The sequence below is a fragment of the Stigmatopora nigra genome, chromosome 9 (assembly GCF_051989575.1).
Source record: "Stigmatopora nigra isolate UIUO_SnigA chromosome 9, RoL_Snig_1.1, whole genome shotgun sequence".
Lineage (NCBI taxonomy): Eukaryota > Metazoa > Chordata > Actinopteri > Syngnathiformes > Syngnathidae > Stigmatopora > Stigmatopora nigra.
The window spans coordinates 7,245,121-7,261,671 of NC_135516.1; the positions used below are offsets into that span (position 1 = coordinate 7,245,121).

The following is a 16,551-nucleotide window of genomic DNA, read 5'->3' on the forward strand; positions in this document are numbered from 1 at the left end:
TAAAAATGTTCAAAGACCTAATACATTTAATGCAAGAAAGCTCTTATTAGTATACTTTATCTGCATTCACCACAAAGCGACATTCTCGTACTCATTCACAAAAAAACTCAAAACAAAACACTTTAACACGTTTCAAGTCCAAATATAACAATAAAGGCAACCGACCATTGGATCACTATGAAAAACTATATAATAATAGAGAATATATTTTCTTTTCAATAATAGCGACCACCACATTCTCAATGCGCGTTTCCGCGCACCTTAGCGTAAATTCCTCGTTTGTCAATGTCAGTTCTTCGTGAATCTGAAATCTGCTTTCAAATGACAGGACTAGTTTTGATAAAGGGCCACTTTCTCGTGCAGATGAGCGATTTCGCAGGATTACGCACGCGCGTCAGAGCTGTCACACACCTCTTGATGGCACCTGTCACTCTTTAGTAACAGGGACACACCAATCGTCATTGGGCACTTAGTGCTGATAGGAGCCGAGCGGGTATGACTGAATGATAGACAAGCGCTCATATTTGGATTTCTCATGCAGGACACGTGACTTTTCTTGTCATCACTTGCAACCCGTCACTTGAAACTGTCCTCCCCTCAGCACCCAACAGGTCTCTAAAAGATAGTAAAGAGCCAAGAAGATGTGGGGGCTAGTGAAAGCGTTAGTGGACTTTGCAAGCAGTTGGAGTATTTGGTTGGTTACCAGCATGTGTCTGTTGCTTGCTTACATTTGCCACAACCAGTGGAATTTAACCTGCAACAGCACTCAAGGAGCATCGCAGCAGGTAGTACAATGAACATGTAATTTAGATTTGTTTTTGTGAGTGACTTTTTTAGAGGTAATGCTCATTACTATATGAGTGAAATTTATATTGATTATTGATTAATTGTTCATTTAAAAAAGAAAATATCCTCATTCAATTCATCAGAGTAGAAATAACCCTTTTTAAAATTGAAAATAACCAAATTACACTTTTCTGATTTATAATAGTGGAGAAAAATGCTATTATTTCCAGGAAGTGGCCACCTGTTTTGTAGGTCAGCATAAGTGGAATTGAGAATGGATGGATTGTCCAGGTACCCTTTGAGCAATGCACCAACAGCCTCAATTACAGCCTCAAGTAATCTATTATGTGCCACACGTGTTTTGGGAAAACAAATATCTGTTTTCGGTGATGAAATCATGCTAAAATTTTTGTTTTTAATAAGTTTGGGGCTCAACTTTCGCCATCTAAAGAGAACATACAACCATTCACATTCAATTTCACACTCCCATTACTACACCCGGCATCACCTCCAATTTACCGTAGCATATGTTTATTAACTACCTTACCCAATCAGAAAACAGCATACATTAAAAGATGACTTAGAATTACACGAAAAAAAAAACAAATGCTGATCTCATTTCACTTCACGCAATAAGATACCATCCATATGGATAAAAGCAACCGCATGTGATATATGATCTTCCTAAACTCTCAAAGCCACAAGCAATAAATCGTGTTCATGTGTGTAACTATCCTAGTCATACTGTACGTGGCAGCTGGAGGAGTTAAACGTGAGCTAACTAGGCCACTGGCGTTTATGAGTGAGTGTGAGGTGTGTAAGGGATTTTACAGTACAGATTTTGCGACATGCATTCACTGCCATCAAGTGATTCTCACTGCAGATACTTTTCAGGGTCTAACACTATGATCAAAATTTCATTCATTCATTGCCCAGGCAGCTTCTTCTCACAAGGATCGCGGGGGTGCTGGATACCATCCCAGCCAGCTGCGAGGGTACTCTGAATTGGTTGCTAGCCAATCAATCAAAGGGCACACTGAGACAAACAACACATACCTAAGAACAATTTTTAGTGTTCAATGAATGTAATTAAAGTGTTTATTTTATATAAAGCCATACAAAGAGTATCTTGAATCTGACATAGTTTAGACATTTCCTTTGTTTTGAACTGGGCACTGAATAAAATAATTCGGTATTTTAGAGTGCGCCATCTTAGACAAGCCGCTGTTTTGGCCCCTTCTCTTGTTTCCATTCGTCCTTTGACATTTTAGAGCTCTACAATGACATTTACCACAGCAGAGCCACCACTATGTGTCTAAGCTCTTCCCATGCGACCTCCTGCATACTGTCATTGACCTTGAATCCTCACATGTGTTTGGATGCAATCATTATGGAATAAATGGTTTTTAATACAACGCTGTCCCCAAGACCTCTCAACAATATCATTGTGGTGAATGGCATGTGAGACATATTTTAAAAACACAATATAAATGTAACCATGCTCTTTTTGCTGTTCAGTAGTATTTCTCATTAATGCACAGATATTAATGATTTGGAACTGTTAGTATATTTTTAATTAATACATAGATCTAAGAGTAGTCCTGCACCCATGAAGATCAAGTACACAAATAGTTGGAATAACCTTGAAAATGTGAATTATGTTGGATACATAGATTCCCATTCATTTATAAAAATATTCTATTGATTATCCTTAAAAGGACTGGCCAATAATGGTGAGCAGGACTGTAAATGTTTTTAAAATGCAAAAAAATGTTAGCATGTTGAGAAAGGAATCGCAAAGGAACAGAGAAGAGACATTAGCGTGGGGACTTACATTTCACGGCTCACCACATATTTAAGTGCACAAGTTTTCTGAAGTAATGTAGAGCCAGAGCTGGCAGGGGGCGCTTCCAGAGTGAAGCCTACTGGACAGAAGCCATGCAGATCATTGGCCTTTCCCCTCCTGGGACATTTTGTTCTTTGGCCAGGAGGCACGCTCCATTTTTAACTGATCACATTGACCTCTTGCCAAATAGACTGATACCAGAGGTTCAAGCAGGTCACAACTTAATACCGAAAAAGGAGATTCCTATTCAAGTGAGATTTGAGTAGCATTTGCAGTTGGTTACAAACATCGAAAATAACTTTTCACAGTAAAAGCTGATGTTGACAAAGATGCAAAAAATGATGAAGGAGCAAACCACCTCACCAAATTAACCTAAAAAAAAAACCAAAAAGAGGGCAATTTAAAAACTGTCTCAACTACACGAGTAAAATGAAATATGCATGTATGAAATGAAAATTAAATAATCAAGGCATGGCTATCAGAACAAATGCAAAATAGTTTCTTTTAAGCATTCAGTAGGCTGAATTTTAAATTACATACCTTTATTCTAACTGTGCGAAAAATACAATACCATTTTTAAATCTTGTGTGTGTGCATAAATACACAAAATACATTTACAAATGATATGCAGTGTTTTGGCAAGATATAATAGTTGTGTGTTTATAATGGCGGCCCTTGCATGAAGGTTGAGGTTTGTATAATGTGTGTGTGTCTGTGTGTGTGTGTGTGTGTGTGTGTGTGTGTGTGTGTGTGTGCATACGAATCTGCCTGTCACCAAAAGTGAGTAAGGTGAGTAATTTCTGAGAAGTGGTCATCATAGTGTTACTTTCTTTGGCATGGGTTTCACAGTAATGAGTGAGTGATACATACAATATATTTGTAAAAAGTCTCAACAGCTTGTGTTTATGTCCCTTCTGGGTCCCTCTCAATCCTTATATCGGCCTAACTCATAAACCAAAATATACAAAACAGCTGTTCTTGCACAGTAAAGAAGCAAAAGAGGCAGATTGTTGGATGTAGGGCTTTTAATTATAAATTGTCTTAAGACAACTATGCCTTTGTCAGTGTTTGAATTAGTCACCAAGCTCTCCATGCCCTGTCATTTTGCTCACAGAACTTGGCTTGGACATTTGCAGTGTGGCAAATTTGGCCAGGGTCACTGGCTCAATTTGCAGTCTTCATCTTTGGCATTGTGAGATGTCATCACAGTGTCTTAACCGAGCCAGATTGCCACTAAATTCCATTGGGATTTAGAATTTATGATTATTCAAGTCATTCAGACTATGGCTTCTCTAGTATGTGGGTGAGATTTTCTTTATGATGTCAATATCCGTTTCTGACCTGTGAGGCAAGTTTCTTTGGTTATGCCAGCATCAATGACAGTGAGTTTACTTGTTCACCTTGAAAAGGACAACAACTGAATCATGAAAAAGAAATGCAATGAAGCTGCTTTAAATAGTTCTCTTTTTAGATGGGCATAAATAGTACAAATGATGAGTCCAATAGATTCTTTTATCTCTGATATCTCGGATTATAATATAACTGGATGTTATGCACAAACAAGAGCGACCATAAATTAGTTTTCATTGGAACTGTTTCAATATTATATGATATATGAATTATTTTATGTATATTTGTTTGAATAGAACATTTTATCAAATGTGGGTTGTGGTGATCTTGCAAGGACAGTTAAAATTAGCTCTTTCCTGGTGGTTATCAGTGGATGTGTTTGTCAGTGTGCTGGCTGATGTTAAATCAACCATGTCAGCTATCATTTTCCAGCAGGCAGGCCAATCATCTCACTGTACTACATGTCCTCTAAAGATGGATTGATTCACATGTCGCTTTTTACATTCTTCTGAGTGTCTGGCTTCCAACATGGGCGAATATACATTGTTTATCTTAGTTTAGTCTCTATTCCTTGCATCGTCATTGTTAACATGCATGAGAAGGAGATGTAATGTCTTGAAACGTTAACTGGTGCTCAGTTGACTTTAAGCTTGATTTTGTTTTGTTTTTCTGTATGATTTACTTTTTGTGCTTTATTTTTTAGTGTTTTAAGAGTAGATTATGTCACTCAGTCCATTTCTTTTAAATATAGGAAAAATTTTGCCATTTAGATTTAATGCAATTCATACTACCTAATGAGCTAAAATGTAAACATTGACTGATAATTGCATAACAGCACAGTGTATATATATTTTGGGTCTGCCAATATAAATACAGCATTGTGATTAACTCATTAACTGCCATTTGCATGGTATATTGGACAATCACTCACCACCAGCACTGGAGTTAAGCATGTATTGCCATCAAAATCAGCCAATAAATTAATATATTCGGGCGCTTGTATTCACAGTGGGTCTGAACAGAGCTATTGAAGCCTTCTCTTGTTGTCTTTACCATCATAGGCAAACAAGGTTTAACATACTCCTGTGCCACTCAACTAGTGTGTATGGTGACCATTTTGACACTGGCAGGCGAACGATGGTTGTGGGCTTAACACTTAAAGGTTCTCAAATGTCTCATAGCCCGAGCAGTGCCAAACCCCCTCCCCAAACACTTGACCCATGCTGACGCAGTCTGTCCTTTTACATTTAGGGCTACAGGCTCATTGCAATCCCAATAGTGTGGACGGGAGCACATGCAATGATTATAGGTTGAAAGAGCTTTAGGTCTTTCTGTTTCTTTTTTTAATTTTATTTTAAATTATTACATCTCATTTTTTCAGCTGTGAATGGTTGAAATTGATCACTATTCTTTTAACCTTTCTGGAGTTTTACCTTGGAAGGTTTGCACACCTGCGGGTACTACTGAAAGGTAGAGCTGGCTTCGATTGTTTCAAAGTCTTTCCGTCTGTTTCACGGACGTTACCGATCCCACTATTGTCTCAAGTTGGTGTCTTGACGTAATTATTCAACGAAAGAGTCATGAGTTCCTCTGTGAAGATCACTTTACCGGGCCAACAGCTGGGCAACAACAGCTGTTTTGACCTCCTCCAGAATCGGATTGAGTTATTAAGCGGCAAGATGGACATGCTCATCCAACTTCAAGAGAAGGTTCTCATCCAGCTTGATGTGAAGTCCAATCCCAAAGAAAAGGAGGAAAACGACCAGAAGACCCTCATACCACATTGGGAAGTCAACCAGTCGCAGGGGAAAGACGTCAAGGACATATATCAGGAAATGACCAAGATCATGTCTGCGGTCAACCAGCGATCTGAGATTCAGGCTCAGAAGCTGGAGGGAATGGAGAAATTAGTTCTAAGCATGCAGCAAGTAATCAGCTTCATTGGAGAGACGGTCAAAAGCTCTAAAGTTATGCAATTATTGTTCAGAGGGCCCATTGCAAACAAAGGTAACAAAGGAAAACAAGGACCAAAGAGAAAATCATCAGAGGCAATCAAAAAACCACAGAAGGTGAGATATAAATAATCCTGTCTTTTTGTTGGGAGCCGTTACTGTTTGACCCTAAATTCAGAACTGATTTTGGTTGGGTCTTGTCTTGTTTTGTTAAATTGGTGGCACCAGTGAGCAAGGCAGGTTGTTGTGAGATGACGCAACCCAGTGAGTTATCAAGCTGAGAAGATTACGTTTTTGTAGACCTCTTTTGAATTGAAAAAGCTGTTTCGGCACTGGGAACAGTGTTTGTGGTTTATAGGGACTGGAAAAAAACAGACTGAGGCTGACTCATTGGGAGTCTGATATCAGACAAGTGTAGCCTGTGTTGTTCATTGTCAAATATATGGAAAGTTAATTCAGTTTACAATAACTGTTGACTGTTTGAAAAGGATTACATTATGAAAATGTAAAAATTGATTTGATGAGAGTGCCACAATACTTTGCATACATTGCACCAAGTCAACCATACCCAAAACTGTCCACGTTATCAATTTACAGTTGTCTTAGAATACATTACATCACCACACCCGATATTTCATACTCTATTACGTTGCATCTACAACAATTTACAGTAGAGTAACTACCATGTGAACAAGTTAGTGATAGTTAGTGTATGGGTCTTAATTGTTTGGCGCTGTCCAAACAACAATTAAAAACTTTGACATGAAAAGGATGAGACAATGAAAAAAATGCTGTGAAATATTCTGATAAACATGTGACAAGTTTGGCAGAAAATTGTGAATTGTCGCCAAGGATAAGGATATTCTATCCATTGCAATCAATTCAATAAAATTAGGATATTTCCGATGAATACATAAATTATATACAATCATAAAATTAAGATGAATTCCATTTGCAACTTATACGGAATTGCTATGATTGCCTGCCAATATAAGTGCACAAGACTGAAATGCTGGAAGACTATATATAAGTAAAAGCTAGTGTTTGTCTTCCTTAGTTCCTTCTAATTATGAACCTCATTAAAAGATCACTATGTATTTTCTTGGCATCAAGTAAAGCATTCACTGGCACTAATTTATTATGAATGCATTTTTATCTGAGCTTAAATAACTCAACAGCAAGCAACTGATTAGGTGACGTGCTTGAAATTTTGATTATATCACAGTGCAACTCTACAGAATAATAAACAAAATGCTAAATAGAAAAATTAATGCATGGCGATAAGCAGTAAATTGGGTTTACCAATTGGCTACTGTGGGAATTACGTTTCAGGGAATTTCTGTTGTCGTCAGAGCACTTTAACACTGTCCTTGTCTACCGCTGAGGTGTGACATTCCTAAATTTTTGTCGAGGAATCTCTGCAACTCCTGCGTCACCCAATCAGTGATTAAGAATGCAGTAAGAGTCTCTGTCACCGCGGAGACCGGGCATCGGAAATATCCTGTCTGTGCTGTTTACCTCACGGTAGCAAATGTGAGACCCCTGCTCCCCTCCCACAGAGGGTTGAAGACAAGTTTTATTTTCCATGTCAACCTGAGCACCCAGTGTTTAGTGAGTCCTCAGCTGCGGAAATTTGGACCACAGCCTACAGGCACTTGTAATATTTTCCGCTCATGGTCAGAGGCCAACACGTTGCATTCCGTGGCTGAGTGCTACAAACGATAAGCTATGAATTCCGGCCTGGTGGCCATTGATTCATCTTCCTACAATAACAGCTTCATTTTGTGCTGTCCTAATGTTGTTTCATTATCACCTCAGCCTATTGTCATGGAATACTGGCAGAGTAAGTAAGCAATCACAGGTATATGTTGCGTGTCAAAAATATTGTTCTGAGTCAACACGGATTCCAAATATTCAGCATAAATAAAATTGCCAATCTACAAATTTGACGCATTCTTATGGATCAAAACAACTCAATTCCACTGAAGAGAAACACTAAATATTATCCATTCACTATATAATGGATAATATCAGTGTTCTTGACTCTATGAAATAATGATCCTTTGTGATGTGTAATCCACTTTGAGGGCTCGACAAGTGAGTACGTGAAAATGTTTTGGTGAAGGGAATGCAGAAAAGTGCGATACAAGATCTCATTATCAATTACCTTATCTATAATGTAAATCTGTGCCAGTGGTCAAATGAGAAAATTACTTTTATTGATGTTGAGCTCTGTATGCTGTTTTGCTCAATAACAACCTCTATCAGATTACGAATAAATATATTAAAATAAATACACTGTGATCCCACTTCTCTTTAGCTGTCTTACAGGTTAAATCATCATGGAGTGCTGCATTTGGATGCCAGTTTTGTATGTCTAATGGTGTTTACAAAGAGCTGCATTCATAAATGACTTTTTTTTCCTTATTTGACACTGTTTGTAATGATGCATGATTTTCCAGATGTCGTCAAATTCACATTCAAATTCAAATTGCACATTTTAAAGAGGCAGTAATTTTATCAAATTGATTTATGGTTCACAGCTCAAGGAATGCAGTAAAGATGGTACAGAGAGGCCCGTTTTGACCCCCAAACCCCAAAATACAATGAAACAGCCACATACTGAAGGTACACAAGTTACTTACTGGCCAATATGGTGGCTAAAATGGAAAGATTGAAGATTCATGTTTTGTTTGTTTTTCTGGATCTGTCATTTTCCTGCAGATTAGCTCAATTTAATTCTTTTTATCTTATGCCCTGTTTTAGTTATCTCAGATGTGCAGAAACTCAACAAGGAGAATGCAGAGAAGTCCGCTCAGCAGCCCAACACCATGTTTTCTGCAGATAAACGTCCTGATAGTGGTCTAATTGGCAAGGTTCAACAGGATTGTCAACGCATCCAAGAACAAAAGGCTTCTGATAAAGATGTAGACATTATTGAGGAGGTTGTCGAAATAGTCGACGAAGTCATCATAGAAGAAGGGGATGTAGAAGAGGGTGACGAGGTGGAAGAAGAGGTGGTGGAAGTGGTGGAGGAAATCACGATTGAAGAAAACGTACAAAGCGCCAAGTCTGACGATCAAAAAGAGCAAATAGTTGCAAGGTAGTTTGATTCTTTTTTTTTATTGTCAAAATGATACCATCCATTCCAATATGAAACACTGTACAAGGCAGTAAATACAGTGCATGGAGTAATACCATTGAAAGAAGTGAAAAAAGCATTTTGTGTGATAAATATGATGTATATTTTAAATATGAATAAAACCAGCAGGAATAAAAATACAAAAAACATTACATGAGTCAACATCTCAGTTTGTGTCAAACACCAGGCATCATCATGTATGAGCATTTATATTGTCCCGGCAGTGATAATTGTGAGGCCACTTCATCTTCTTCCGAAACCGACCCTGAGGTCAGCACTGCCGCCACCTCTTTTGAAACTGAAGAATTGGTGGAAGAGGAATACACGGAGGTCTTGGAAGTCCAGGAGGAAGTGGACAGTGAGGAGGAGGAGGAGGAGGAGAAGCAGGACCAAGCGGACTGGGCTGTCTTTAAGACGGACGGGGTTGAATTTCAGTTTGACCTTAAGAAGAGATTGGAGCAAGAGAGAGAGGAAAACAAATCCAAGACTGAGGAAAAGAAGGAACCTGGGGATGTTCAGCAATTCTTTATTGGTGAGTGCACCGTTTGGATGATATTTCATTAGTCGGTTGTGATTGGCAATTCTGCTGAAGAAATTAATAATAATAATCTTCCACTTTATTCGAAATACTCACTTTATTTCTCACTGGAAGGGACCAAAGAAGTAGAAAACAGCAAAAGAAAGTAAGAGGTAGCTCTTAATTGAAAAAGCCTACTGACTATATCTGGGGGCAACAGATTTGAGACTGATGCACTATTCCTACTATCAGTAAATTAAGGAAATTTAGAGATGAAAACAACTGCATCACATTGTAAAGGATTGATAATCAATGACAATGGAATGTTCTCTGTTGATTTGTGAGCACGGATTCTGTCCTCAGACACCACTCCTCCCCCGGCAGCACCGTTTAACCATCGCATCGTATCGGCCAAGCCCAACCAGATCAGCAACTTCTACACCATCAACTGGCAGGAGGTTCTAGGCGGGTGAGACATGCTCTTTAAATCCAGTATGAGTTGAATACAGTAAGAATGATGATGGCATGTTTATGGGTTTGTATGTGGGGTTCTTACTTCCCACTGTCCACGAAAAAAGCCTTGTATAACATCCCCCTCCCTCCACCTTGTCTACTTCATAGCTCTTCTATTTTTACTGACGGACTGTTGGGTATGTGAAACTGTATCCCCAGTGCCAGCTGGTTGTTAATCATCAAGTGTTAATCTGCACCTTCAAAGCAGAGACACCAATGTGCTGCTATACAATGAATTAACACGATTAGCTTGTTTGTTTGCACGGAGATCATTATTTCTAATGAGCATGTGGGAAATTTATCATGTCTTGCTTCGTTCTCATGCCTGATTTCTTCCCTTTCTCCAAAGGGGTCGTTTTGGCCAAGTGCACAAATGTGTTGAAAACTCATCTGGGCTAACGTTGGCAGCCAAGGTCATCAAGGCCAGGTCCCAGAAAGAAAAGGTACACCCCATCATACGCCATCACGGCTGTGATGGATTAGAGCAGTACGACACTCGGATGGTTACTCGAGTGTGCCACATTAAAAACCAAAGGCTCATTTACAATTTTAGCATGCACTGGTATAACAGGAGACAGCAAAGGGATCTTTACCATCGAGGTGCGAAATATTTGACCTAAAAGTGATGATGATGAGGCATTGTGTTGCATCACCATAGTTGAGGACAGCTGCCGTTGTCCTGCTTCCTCCGTTGTGTTTTTGTTTTTCCGACTCCTGTGTTTTATAATCAGGAGGTGGTGAAGAATGAAATCCAGGTCATGAACAATCTGGACCACCCCAACCTGATCCAACTATATGCAGCGTACGAGTCTAGGAATGACATCATCCTCGTGCTCGAATAGTAGGTTGCAATCTTTTTGTTATTTTAACTGCAAGTCTATTCAGGTGTTAGTTGAGTTTATCATCTACAACTTTTCACAATTTCCCAGCGTCGGAGGCGGTGAGCTGTTTGATAGGATCATTGATGAAAACTACACGTTAATGGAGTTGGATGCTGTAGTGTTCATTAGGCAGATCTGTGAGGGCCTGCAACACATGCACAAAATGTACATCCTTCATTTGGACTTAAAGGTAAAAGGTGAATGCTTGTTTTATTCAATTAATAAAAGAACTAAAGTGGATTCTTTTTTAACTGCAGCCGGAAAACATCCTGTGTGTAAGCAGAGTCACGAATAAAGTCAAGATCATCGACTTTGGCCTTGCTAGGATGTATGTTTTGACTGCTTTTGTAATGTTGCTGATATTTTCTCTGATTTAAATGTTATGTCTCTACTCTCAAATAGATACAAACCAAGGGAGAAATTACGAGTCAATTTTGGTACGCCAGAGTTTCTGGCCCCTGAAGTCATCAACTATGACTTTGTCTCATTTAACACAGATATGTGGAGCCTTGGTGTCATCACTTACATGCTGTAAGTAATATCGCTAAATTATCACTTAAAAATGTGTTTTTTCCTCAAATAGGGGCACCATCAAAGCACATTGATGTTCTTTAGTCAAAGTAAAAAGATGCATTGCACCCACACAATTTTTTCATCATATTTTTAGTATATACTATTTGTGAACTATTGAAGGGTGAGCATACATACCGTTGTCTGACATTATTGGCAATATAGATGTCCAATCCATTCTAACCTGGCAGTGAAAATGTAGAGGCCATCTATTGCCATCAAGAGATGGCATTGAAACATCATCATTTCTTGCCATTCTCCCTGTTCAAATTCATTGTATTTCAATTGTTAAAGGCATCAAATGAGAACATTTGCGAGCAGAAGACACTTGGAATCACAAATTCTTACTGTCAACAGAAAAATTCCTGGCATCTACTACTCACCACAATTTTTGATTTTAAATTAATTGCAATGTTTCACATGTAAACACATCAAATGATGGTTAGCTCAACATTTGAGGGGTTCTCGGTTCAAATCTAAAACTATTCCAATTAACATGCATATGATTTCCCATGAGGAGACTAAATTATCCTCCAAGGTGAACAAGCATTTAAATACTAAATGGTCCATATGCCATGTAATTGGCTTTCAGCCAACCCGAGCTGTACCTCTGACCCAATGTCAGCAGGGATAGGCCTCACATTTGATAGATGTAATATGTACAACCAAAATAAGTGTGCATGCCTGTGTGTCCCCGCTTAGTCTAAGCGGCCTCTGTCCTTTTCTGGGCGATGACAACAATGAGACGCTCAACAACATCTTGGCCTGTCAGTGGAATTTTGAAGAGCAAGAGTTTGTGGACACATCTGAAGAGGCAAAAGACTTCATTACGAGACTTCTGGTTGTTAACAAAAGGTATACTGTCACATTTTATGGAATGTTTTTTTTTGCCTCCTATACCGCAATTCATGTGTCAAATCCTATTACTTCAGCTGGAGGATGGGAGCGTCCGAGTCCCTAAAACATCCTTGGCTGTCTGATGCCAGCCTTCATCATAACTTGAATACCAAGGTAGTATACACAGTCGGGTGCTGACTAGCCACTGCATATTTTTAATTAGCAGCAAGTGACTATTTTTGGCATTTTAAAAAACAACAACGACCTGGCAACGTGTGGTCTGCATGGCTTAATTCAGTGTTTAAAAAAAAAACTATTTAATATAGAATTTTCTAATTATAAAATTGAAAAAATATATAATTCAAACTAATTTATATAACTAAAATGAGTACAATGAAATTATACCGGTTATGGCCAATAACACGTACAAGGATTCGTTGCTGCAAACCTAGTGCTGGCAATTGCAGCCAATTGGTTAATTGTGCACCTGAGTTAACAGTCAAGCGTAATCAGATCTAAAAGAATACTTATTCTTACTTACGCTTTTTCAGAAAACCATGTGCCGATCTCGTCGCTCATCATGTGTGCCCGCTACGGACAGTTGAGGTAACTATAGTTATCAATAGGATTGGGGTGCAATGAGGTCGTGGTTATGAAATTTAATTGACTACTCATTTACTCATCCACCCATTTATTCATTATATATAATTTTCATTATACTATAATTCATTTTATATAAACATACATCCTAGGCTAGTTGAACAATCCAAATTGTCCTTGTGGATGTCTCAGTGTGCCCTGCGATGGGCTGGCAACCAATTCAGGGTATGACTCGTCTAGTGCCCTCAGTTGGCTTGGATAGGCTCCAGCAACCCCATGACTTTGTGAGGTTAAACTGTATGGAAAAATCAATGAATGCACACATTTTTAATACCCAAAGCAGCGTTTTAAGACATTCCACCAGAGGGAAGCACCAGGCAACTTTTACGAAGGCCAACCTGTCTTGCAATATATGCACATATATTGCATCAAGAAGTGCAGTATAAGTCAGCGGTATTGACATTGAGAATATGTTCTTTTCTTAGGAACCAAACAGGATATAATGTGGCCACTCCGGACCAAGCCTCTTCTCTAATAACACAACTGTCATGGCAACAACTTTGAAATGACATGCCTTACATGACTGTTTTATATGTAAAAGCCTCTTTTGGTTATAGAGTGAATTTACCACCTTTACATTATCATATTACCCAAAACAATGGGCCTGATTCACAAGAAAAACATAAAATGTACTCTAAAGGGTGTCCAAAGCGACAATTTGGGGGCTATTTGCTGCCTAGTCCAGCCATTTGTCTTTCATCACATAAGAATTTTTGAAAGACTGACATTAAAATAAAAACAAACATTGAAATTAATAAATAAGAATGATGGACTTATTTTTTTTACGACAGCAGTACTTGGGCTATATGCAATGAAGGTTTTTCTGTAAAGTTGTCTTTTTAAGACTTTAATTAAAGGATATGTACCTTACTCTATATATCAATGGTTATTTGGACACCCTTTAGTTATTTTGTTGCTATGCTAGTGTATTCTATATATAAGCATTACTTAGTGTGGCTTTTTTTAATGGAGTGTGCAGAGTTCTGATTGTTTTGATTCAAATGCACCTTCACTTAAAGCCATTTGTTATGTTAAAGGAAGAAACTGGTGTTAGGTTCTGAAGCCAATGCAGTGTGATTCTCGACATATTTTTGTAACAATTGCCTGTTTCACATGTAGTTAATATTTAAGGTAGATTTTTTTTAATTGAATCTTGTTGGTGTTTTAGTACGTGCACTTTATAATTTGTATTTATTCATAAATAGTGTAGTTTCTGTAGGTTTCACCTGCAGTCTGTTTGATTTTGTAATTCAACAACATAAATACTGTATGTCTTATTACATGAATACCATGAAATGTCTGTTTTCTAAAAAGTGTACAGTAGGCATGAGCTGACAAGCCACTATGGTACCACTTTGCCATTAGATGCGTATATACCACCACGTCATAAGTTTGCCTTCTGTGAAGGTTCACTGTAACAAAAAAAAAAAAAACACCTAAAAACTACCTACTGTTACCTAGTTACTGGATGACACTTAGGTTAGTTTAAATGTCATGTATGTTTGGATTGTTGAAGTTCAATATGTTATGTATGTTTGGATTGTTGAAGTTCAATAGGTTACTCTGACATGACAGCATGTTTTATGTTTTGTTGTTAAGTACACACCCATTAAACTGATACTATTACATATGATACTGTGTCTTAAATTTTATGCATGCAACACTTTTTTGCCACGTTTTTATGAGGTAAAATACCAAAAAAATGCCTTTACAAATTAAAAAAAATATACACAAACGTTTTCTAATAGGTTTATTGTGATCAGTAATTTACTATTCTACCAAAATATTAGTACAGTGTGATTGGGGGCATTATACATTTTAAATGTGAAGGATGGCGACCAAACTCCCATACATTGTATGATTACGCTCTGGTTAATGTAGCCTCAAATGGACTCATTGAAAGTAAATAGCCACCTGATGGTGCAGTGGTTCTTTCTCCTGGCTTAGTAAGCGGAATTCCCTTTCGGTGTTAGTGTGGTTGTGAGTGTCTCTGTGCTGCTCTATGACTGACTGGCGAACAGTCTTTGCCGTGGTCTGCCTTTCACCCGAAGTCAGCTGGGATAGGTTCCAGCACCAATGGCCTTGGCGGAAGGATAAATGGGGTTGAAAATGAATGAATGTAAATAATAGACATAGATGGTCAAAATCATAAGATACATTATGGACAGAAAAGCAAAGCAGGTATTCCTAGTATTGTAGTCCCAAAATTGTTTTTCGATAGTCATTTGTTTCTGATTGCCTTGTCATTGTTTCATGCATTGTCTGGGACATTTGAATGCTTTTCTGCTATTTCTGTACAAATAAATATACATGTCTGGTGGTTCTCCACCATTGAGTATGCAGCAATCCCTGACTAATGCTGTGGCTAGCATAAAATAAGACCTTACTGTCTTTTTTTACATTTTTTTTTTACTGGACATGGATGCCTTGAACAGAATGTATACTTTGTTGCAATGTAGCTTGAAATCGTCACATTCACCTCACCAAATTCTCACATTTTCTTGCCCTTCCTATGACCTCTCCCAACTTTTTCCCTTTCTCCAGCAATATACTGTATCACAGTCAAAGCCTCCTTTCTCAACCATCAGCACCACACACACAAACCGTTTATTTTCTCAGGTGAATAAATTGCATTAGACACACACACACACACACACACACACACACACACACACACACACACACACACACACACACACACACACACACGTACAACAGGCTCCCTCAGATGCTCCTTATTAGCTTGCAGGAGTTAGTCATCCACTTTCATCTGCCTATAACGAAGTGTTTATGTGCTTCACGTTTGAACAGATCACTGCTCAGATTACAAACAGGAGTTTGTATGTTATCAAAGAATTAAATACACCCCAGAGAGAAAGAAGAATTCATGAAACGGCAACAATAACAAAAATTGCTGTGGACACAAATTCAATGTAATATATTGCATTGAAGTTAGGAAGCTTTGATGTTTGATTCCTTCTTTTTTAACTGGGGTCGAAGAAGTTGTACGACATAAAATAAAAGGAATGAAATATAGTCTTTTCATTTGAATTACTGTATTGCAAAGTAAAAAATACTGTCTAAAGTTTTAAGGTATTATGACAACAGTCATCTGGAAAAGGTTAGAGTATAGTTTTAGCATATACTTGCTGGTTTAGTTTATGTGAAGTGTACATGGCTAATATACGCTTTAATGCATTAGATTTTAGAAAGTGCACTTGAAGACACTAAAATAACTTGAATCCTTGTGAAGGTTTCATTTCTAATATTTTAATGAGTTGATTTATTAATACGATATGTTAGATATGTGTATATTCATTCATTTTCTGAACCGCTTTATCCTCACAAGGGTCAAGGAGCCTATCCCAACTAATTTTGGGCATGAGGACAACCTGAATTGGTGGCCAGCCGATCGCAGGGCAGGAGACAGACAACCATTTATAAAATGTTATAAAAATAATAAAATATTATAATTTGATTTTTGAGAACACTCCATA

General features: G+C 38.0%; 1 protein-coding gene across 2 annotated transcripts; it reads left to right on the forward strand.

Moving 5' to 3' along the window:
* The first annotated feature begins 460 nt into the window (after window positions 1–460).
* mylk4a (myosin light chain kinase family, member 4a) lies at window positions 461–14,687 on the forward strand. Of its 2 annotated transcripts, none has more exons than XM_077724127.1 (14): window positions 461–785; window positions 8,478–8,562; window positions 8,701–9,037; window positions 9,301–9,608; window positions 9,957–10,062; window positions 10,456–10,549; window positions 10,838–10,947; window positions 11,036–11,177; window positions 11,245–11,315; window positions 11,390–11,518; window positions 12,260–12,412; window positions 12,490–12,568; window positions 12,946–13,000; window positions 13,480–14,687. In XM_077724127.1, the coding sequence occupies exons 1-13, from the start codon at window positions 642–644 to the stop codon at window positions 12,997–12,999; spliced, it is 1,812 nt and encodes a 603-aa protein (XP_077580253.1). In that variant the 5' UTR covers window positions 461–641; the 3' UTR covers window position 13,000; window positions 13,480–14,687. The 2 variants fall into 2 exon arrangements, with proteins under 2 accessions (XP_077580253.1, XP_077580251.1); XM_077724125.1 differs by lacking the exon at window positions 461–785 and adding an exon at window positions 5,245–6,051.
* The last annotated feature ends 1,864 nt before the right edge of the window (window positions 14,688–16,551 follow it).

Excerpts from the sequence above, each read along its gene's own strand:
- mylk4a (XM_077724125.1), top strand. The coding sequence starts at position 5,563 with ATGAGTTCCTCTGTGAAGATCACTTTACCGGGCCAACAGCTGGGCAAC. Across the intron at positions 6,052-8,477 it reads CAATCAAAAAACCACAGAAG|CTCAAGGAATGCAGTAAAGA; the intron begins GTGAGATATAAA and ends TATGGTTCACAG. Across the intron at positions 12,569-12,945 it reads ATCATAACTTGAATACCAAG|AAAACCATGTGCCGATCTCG; the intron begins GTAGTATACACA and ends ACGCTTTTTCAG.